This window comes from Cydia pomonella, chromosome 24 (genome assembly GCF_033807575.1).
Source record: "Cydia pomonella isolate Wapato2018A chromosome 24, ilCydPomo1, whole genome shotgun sequence".
NCBI classification, from domain to species: Eukaryota; Metazoa; Arthropoda; class Insecta; order Lepidoptera; family Tortricidae; genus Cydia; species Cydia pomonella.
The window spans coordinates 7,310,535-7,318,678 of record NC_084726.1 but is presented as its reverse complement, the minus strand read 5'-3'; the positions used below and the strand labels follow the sequence as shown (position 1 = coordinate 7,318,678).

Here is an 8,144-nt window from a genome sequence, read left to right as displayed (position 1 = left end):
TTTCATGTCCATGATTTTTAGTATGTTACTGACACAATGAAAAGGGGATAAAGGTTTTCCTGTTTTCAAAATTTTCATTAGAATTTTATTTTTAAAGCGAAACCTAGAATATATACTGAAGCAATCAACATCAATCAAAGTGAATTAGTGGAAAACGTTTTCTCCAGAAATTGAATTTCATAGAAAAAGTACCGTTATTTTGCTAGGATCGCAAAGCTATTCTTCCCTCTTAAGTGCGAGAATAGGAAACGTTGATGTTTTTGGCAATTCGAGACAATAGTACATTACGATACAAGTGCGAAAAATAAGAAATTCAAAACGAGTGCCGATAAATTAAAACACGACCGAAGGGAGTGTTTTAAATCGACACGAGATGCGAATTACCTATTCGCACATGTATCGTACAACGTTTTACAGTACATATGGCCCTTTAAATATTCGACACAGTAACGTAATATGCTAATTTTCGCACTAGTGCGGTAAAGTAGCACCATATGTACTGTAATACATATGCGAATAGGCAATTCGCAACTCGTGTCGATTTAAAACACTCCCTTCGGTCGTCTTTCAATTTATCGCCACTCGTTTCGAATTTCCCATTTTTCGCACTTGTATCGTAATGTACTATTTTGTATTTCAAAAAAGTAAAGCTAAACTTCTGAGCAAAGCGGCTATTTTGCAACAGTGTCGCTTCTGTTAGCACTGCTTCTGGAAGCACTGCTTCTGGAAGCACTGCTTCTGGAAGAACTGATTCTGGAACTGAAACTACTGCTGCTGTTTTCTGAATATCTTTTGCTCCTATAACTGTGCGCCACTATTAAGAAGTAGATATTGAAATCTGAAAGAGAAAACTCATTTTTTAAGATTGTCAGTAAACAAGTTTTAAAAAACAAAACAAATACAAACCATTTAAGGTCTGTTTCACAATGTACAAGTAAAGTGCTTAATAAGCTATTACTTGCTACTTGTCTGTCGAGTAAAGTCATCGTTAGCGTTTTACAATCTTCAAATAAGCTTAACTGGTAGATAAAGTGCTGAGTTTTGCAAGAAGTATTATCTGTGAGTTACTTTATTTATAAATTAGATATTCTTCAGATAAGCGACAAGTAGCTTATTCGGGACTTTACTTGGACATTGTGAAACAGGCCCGTATTGTTAGAAAGCAAAGAGAATTTTTAATAGAGGTGGATTGTCAAAGAAAATTTTGTAGCCACAATAAATTTAATGTCATCGTTAAACACATGATTAAAACTTTTAATATTTGTGTTTTTTGACTAGTAATTAAAATGCTTGGATTAAGTAATTAAATGATTCATTTTTTAATCCTTTTTCGAGACATGTCCACATTATTGTGAGCAATGACGCTAAGTCATAGTCATAGTCATAGTACGTTGATTTACATATTTTCTTTTTCATAATTACCTATGACGTCTGATTGTCACCATATTAATTAATGTAGTCAAGCCTTTAGTGATACTCGTACAATTAAGTTGAACCGATAGACGTAAGAGCGGTTTCACATTATCCGATCCGATATTTCGTTATCCTACTACTAACACTGTCTTTAGCGGTCACGCACACTACAACGAGCATTATACCTACAAATACGCACACAAACAAATATTATCGGCCGACAGCTGATGGGTGGCTCCGACATGGCTAAAATTACCGGAAGCGCCCTTCCGATATCGGACGTGGAAAGGCGCCTATGAGAAAAACAGCTCCAAGAGAGTGCCATAAGTACGCCGTTTTTTCATTATTTATTGTTTTTTTTGTTATCATGTTTATAAAATGAATAAATAAATACAGAAAAACGCATACCTATGTCTTACATCTTACTTTCATCCAATATCGGGAAATGTGAAAACGCTCAGAATCATCAGAATCGTCCCAGGTGTTTGTCAAAAGTTCCACAAAGGAACAAACATTAGGTAATACATATCCCACTACTAGACATATACTATACTGATAAAAACATTTCCCTTTCTTTGCGTGCGCGCACTTCCGCCGCGGTCTGAAGTGAAAAAGGCACTTACACGTATAAAAAACAGCTATACCCATAGCATAATAGTTTATTGCCTGTAGCGTCCAAGGTTCATCTGGGTCCCCACACCCCAAAACTATGAAAAACATTGCCAGTGCTAAATCCATTGCCAGTTTGACGACACACGCTTCCATAAAGTAAAATTTCGCAAATTCCTCATACTGAAAGGGAACGCAAATATTAGTTATATTAGAGAAGATGCAAGGTGTTTTAAGTAATAGAAAATTATCCACTAGAGTTGCCTAAACTTACCTTCTAGTACTGCCCGTTAAACTTAAGTTTACCTGGGTATACCTAGTAGGGTGAAGTCACCAAAAGGTGACCAGTTAAGCGACTTCCCCAACTTTAGATTTTTTTTTACATATGTTGTAACTTATTTTTAACAACTTTATTTTTTTAATATGATTCAGCATATGATCTACATTAGAATTAATTATTCCATATGCTCATATTGTAATTCAGTATTTTTATAAAAAATATTATGTAATGAAATAGGGCAAAATGCCCAGAAGGTGAACACGGTGCCCTATCTTTGAACGTTTTAACCCCAAAAGACCAGTATAAAACCAAAATCAAGTACCCTAATATTGAACGACATGAATATTTAACGAATTCATGTATTGGAATTGAGCCCAAAAGTTGAACTAGTAAATTATCATAGTTTTCTGTCATCTTTTAGGGATAAGATTTTTAATTAAACAGCCCATGCTCTCTTCTTAACATACGTCAACCAACTTTGTCAACTTAACATCGATAACGGATCGATCTTTGCTTACGCTGATGATACAGATATTCTGTTCTGGGGGGATAGCTGGGAAGATGTCAGGAGAACCGCTGAGTCTGGACTAGCTTGCTTGGACTAAATTGCTCAGTGGCTAGAAAATAACCTACTGACATTAAACATAGCAAAATCTAACTTCATATGCTTTACTAAATACCAAACCGCCGCTAAGACCGCCTGTTGTTATCTGGTTCTATTTTCCTTTAAAATTCATTTGTAGTTTTACATGTATGTAAAATGCATATTTGTTGGTGCATTAAAGAATATTTACTTACTTAAATACAAGAGAACGCAGCCCAACTCCACCTTCACTTTGAAGATACATACCTGAATGTAAATTGTACTTGCCCAGAAATCCACAAAGTTGAGTACACAAAATATTTTTAGGCATCATGATAGATCAGGGACTTACCTGGCATGTACATATTGAACTAATCATGTCGCGAACTCGAAAGATGATGTGGATCTTTAAAAAACTTCGACACGTAGCAACAAAAAAGCTACTTAATCAAATTTCTCTTGCTTAGTCGGTTCTTGCATACTGTATTCCAATCTGGGGCGGTGCCACAAAAACTAAGTTTTTGGAATTAGAAAGGGCTTAAAGAGCGTTAAGCAAGGTAATGTACTTTAAGCTACCAGTGAGCTCTACCAAATTTCGGAACTTAAAGAAAGAATATATAATTAATTCAGTTTTACGAAAGCATAAAGAAACCATACATATATAAACCCGAAACAGACGAAAATAAATCTAAACGAAGAAAACCTGATGTGATAACAGCTCCTGTACCAAAATCTGTTTTTGCCAGTATGTAGCTCAGTCGGTTAAATTGTATAATTATATAAATAAGTTGTTAAAGTAAGCTCTAAAGAATGTTTAAATAAACTAAATATATGGATTAAAACTAAAAGCTGTAATGATGTCGAACACATATTAGTTGGAGTCATCTAATATTACTTGTATAATACTACTTTTATTGGGTCATTACCTATGAAATTGGCGTTTCTGTTCATAAGTATTAGTCATGTCATAGTTTATTTATTTTAATAGTAACTTCGAAGTATTTTTAAATATCATTAGTGCGCTACGTAACAACGATTTTACATACAATTATTTGCTACTTTTATTGTTTTATGTATTCAGAATACCGCCCTGAAAACAGCTCTTTTCATGTGCTGCCGAGTATTTAAATGACTTATATTTTTCTGACGGGACAGATTTTAAAAAAATTTGATAGAAAATGTGCCTTAAAAATGCCATCACAAAATAATCCAGCAAAATTCATTGTATGAAAAATCGAATTTCGTTAAAGTTCTCCATACAAAACGCCAATTTCATAGGTAATTACCTAATATATCATTAAAAAAAGGTTTATGTGTGTAAAAAAAGGTTTTTTTTTTCACACAATTGGTTCAACAATAGGGAACAAATTGTTCATAATTAGGGCACATTGTTTATCTTCTGGGCAAATTGGCCTATATTGTGGCAGATAATTATTTTTATAAAAATACTGAATATTGAAAAGAGACTTCAGAATCGTTTAATCTCATCTTGATTATATGTTGAATTGAATCATATTAAAAATAAAATTCGATGAAAGACAATTATAACATACGTACAAATAAATCTAAAGTTGTCGCTTAAGTGTCCATCTTTTGGTGATTTCACCCTAATTAATACGGTTAGAGAACGATGGGTGTAGTCTATCTTGCGGGCGAGATACTGTCCAGCCACTCCTGTTAGGCCTACATGAAATTACGAACTAGGTAATTAATATTAAATAATAGGTATATATTATTACCGCGTTTAGACAGCAAAGAAACACAATGCTGTTGATTACTTCAAATAGCGCGGGAAAGTATATAATGAGAAATACCCACCAGAAATCTTCGAACATATCTGAAAAAAAAAACAATTCTCAGTTAACCTAAAACATCTAAAGTATAAGAGCTATGCAGTTGAATTTTTTTATGCTTAAAAAGTCCAATATTGACATTATATCTCGTGAATTTAGTTTATCTGGTATAATCCAAACTCAAGTTATGAGGATTCAAAAGACGACGAAGCGCCTCGAGAAAAGGTAGATAGTGCCCTTGCGCTTCGCATTGCTAGTCTTGGCGGGGGCACTGCCGTGCCTCCAGATGGTAAATGTTTACTATTGTCAAGTGTTTACATTTATCTAACCCAATATTGTATTATATGTAACTGTGTTGTTTGTAATAATATGGACAACCTGTCTGGCCTATGTAGTGACCCTGCCCATCAAGCCAATGGTCCCAGGTTCAAATCCTGGTAAGAGCATTTATTTGTGTGATGAACACGGATTCCTTATTTGTTCCTGCTATTTATTTAAGTATTTGTACATTATACGTCGTCGTATAAGAACCCACAACACAAGCCTTATTCAGCTTACTGTGAGACTTAGTCAATTTGTAGTAATTTAGCAGCGACTCGCCCATGAAGGGTTCCGTACCATTTATGACGTATAAAAAAAACTACTTACTACTCGTAGATCTCGTTCAAACTAATTTTCGGTGGAAGTTTGCATGCTAATGTAAATCATATATTTTTTTTAGTTTTATCATTTTCTTATTTTAGAAGTTACAGCCCCCCCCCCCTCTGGGGACACACATTTTACCACTTTGGAAGTGTTTCTCGCGCAAACTATTAAGTTTAGAAAAAAAATATATTAGAAACATCAATATCATTTTTGAAAACCTATCTATAGATACGTAAGGGTTTGATGAAAAAAAAAAAATTTTGGGTTTCAGTTCTAAGTATGGGGTGTAAAAGTATAGGGAACACTTCAATAAAACAACGAGATCGAGCAATGACTGACTGTATATTTTTAGAGACAGGTAGACCTCACAAATGCAAATCCGCTGCATACCCACATACATAATATGACATGGGGAACCCCCAAAATTTATTGTTTTTTTTTCCTATTTTTGTGTGAAAATCTTAATGCGGTTCACAGAATACATTCACTTACCAAGTTTCAACAGTATAGTTCTTATAGTTTCGGAAAAAAGTGGCTGTGACATACAGACGGACAGACAGACAGACATGACGAATCCATAAGGGTTCCGTTTTGTGCCATTTGGCTACGGAACTCTCAAAGTATACGTACCGAAATCACCGAAGTAGTGATATCCGACCCCTACAATAAGCGCCGATGCCGCCAGCCACGCGATTATTATGCAGCCCGTACGCAAACTAATGCAGTAACAGCAATTGTCCACCAGGCCTTCTGAAATGTGATTTTATATTACTAAACGGCAAACTTACGAAAACGTATACTTAGTTCATAGTACAAAGATTGGGGACGTAAGTTATCTTCATACAAACGCACCGGGCGCGGTTCCCACTCTTTGTACTATGCTTAGTTTTTTGATGAAAAGGGGTAAATTTTTCAATCAGGTTTGGTTGCAAACCTTTCTATCATCAAGGTATGGAAGGGGTTTCTTGCCGGTTCCATATTGGAATACCCTTCTCCAATTGAGGAGGAACTTAACTCTTCTCGCGCCAAGCTGTAGGTTTAGAGCCGGTGTAGCTTTATTTGAGGTTCAAAAGCGCATTATAATATCATTAATAGGTATGCCCAGAGGCGGCGTTAGGCGTGGGCGACGTGGGCCACCGCCTACGACCTCGCGGCAAATAAGTATTATCTCGGACACAACCTATAAATGTTCGTTATATCATGCGCCACCAGAGGGCATCACTAAATGTACCTTGCCCACAAAACATTTTTGTCTTGCCCCGCCACTGGGTATGCCTACTTGAAAAATAAACTATCTTTATCTTGACCGTAGCGCCTCGTCAACACTAACGCCTTGGCCACGAAACACGATCGACACTGAATCCGACCGCCAATTGTTTCAAGTTTTAATTTAACTAATGTATCTACGGCAGTAGGCGTTAGCGTCGAGCCTGCCTGTCTTGACCGAGGCTTCAACATTTTTGTATGCCGCGCCGACCTCTCTTTACTGTGCAACACTAAATCCAGGCTTATTGTTAACATTCACTGCCCGCCAACCGCTAGGAAACTTCTCTTCTCTTTGTAGCGAAATCGTAGGAACATTTCGCTACAAAGCGACTACATAGTCAGCTACGCTGGCCTGGCGCGCGCTGGAAGTCAATGCTAAAGCCGGGGTTACATTAGAGCCACGCCGCGTGTCGCAACGCTGCCTGACTCAACGGCTGGTGATTATACTACAGTAGTGTAGCCGCGCGTGCTGATTATTTTTTGTGTCAGTTCAGTCCGCACCTAAAACTTGACGGGACTCGTCGGCTTGGCTCCAATGCGTGAATGCCCACGTGGTGATTATACTAGCGCGGAGTGAGCCAACGCAACTACCCCCACCACCGCGCCCACGCCGATCGAGATCGAGCGGTCTGCGTGGCGTCAGCTCGCTCGGCGACACGCGGGACTGAGCTAATGTAACCACGTTCATACAAAATGTATGTAACCGATTGCAATCCCACGCGGTGTGGCTCTAATGTAACTCCGGCTTAATACGCTTCGTCGACCTAAAACTTTTGGTGGTGAAGGTGAATGATACATTGCTCATTGTAACGTCATTTACTTTGCGCGCGAACTGTATACAACAACCATAACACCGTGGCACAACACAACAATAATCTGAATAATTCTTGGTTTTCTTACCATCCATTGTAAAATTTAAAAGAACTGTGTGTGAAATAAATAGAAAGTGAGGTTAGGCCAAATTCATACATTACGTTGTTTTGACATTTCATGACATCAAAATAAGTTTAAAATAACTATTTATAATTGTACGAAAAACTTTTCTTTCTTAATTCCAAAGAGTAATGTAAGCGACCTTCAAGAAGTTGATAGGAATATTTTGTAACTCGATGTATCCCCTAGTTGTAAAAAAGCGGCCAAGTGCGAGTCGGACTCGCCCATGAAGGGTTCCTTTATGACGTATTAAAAAAAACTACTTAAACTATAGATCTCGTTCAACATTTTACCACTTTGGACACACATTTTACCACTTTGGTAGTGTCTCTCGCGCAAACTATTCACTTTAGAAAAAAATTATATTAGGAACCTAAATATCATTTTTGAAGACCTATCCATAGATACCCCACACGTATGGGTTTGACGAAAAAAAATTTTTTTTAAATTTTATGACGTATTAAAAAAAACTACTCACTAGATCTCGTTCAAAACAATTTTCGTTAGAAGTTTGCATCGTAATGTATATCATATATTTTTTTTAGATTTTTCATTCTGTTATTTTAGAAGTTACAGGGGGGGGGACACACTTTTTTTTACTTTGGGAGGTTCTCTCGCGCAA

General features: G+C 36.7%; 1 protein-coding gene across 2 annotated transcripts; it reads right to left on the bottom strand.

Annotated features, from left to right (window-relative positions):
- Positions 1 to 636: 636 nt before the first annotated feature.
- LOC133531015 (uncharacterized) lies at positions 637 to 7,985 on the bottom strand. 2 transcript variants are annotated; one of them, XM_061869092.1, is made up of 5 exons: positions 7,490 to 7,985; positions 5,954 to 6,073; positions 4,625 to 4,722; positions 2,037 to 2,205; positions 637 to 838 (listed from the first exon to the last, which is right to left on the bottom strand). In XM_061869092.1, exons 1-5 carry the CDS (start codon positions 7,494 to 7,496, stop codon positions 672 to 674), a joined length of 561 nt encoding a protein of 186 aa, XP_061725076.1. In that variant the 5' UTR covers positions 7,497 to 7,985; the 3' UTR covers positions 637 to 671. The 2 variants fall into 2 exon arrangements, with proteins under 2 accessions (XP_061725076.1, XP_061725075.1); XM_061869091.1 differs by lacking the exon at positions 637 to 838 and having other exon boundaries at positions 907 to 2,205.
- Between the last annotated feature and the right edge of the window lie 159 nt (positions 7,986 to 8,144).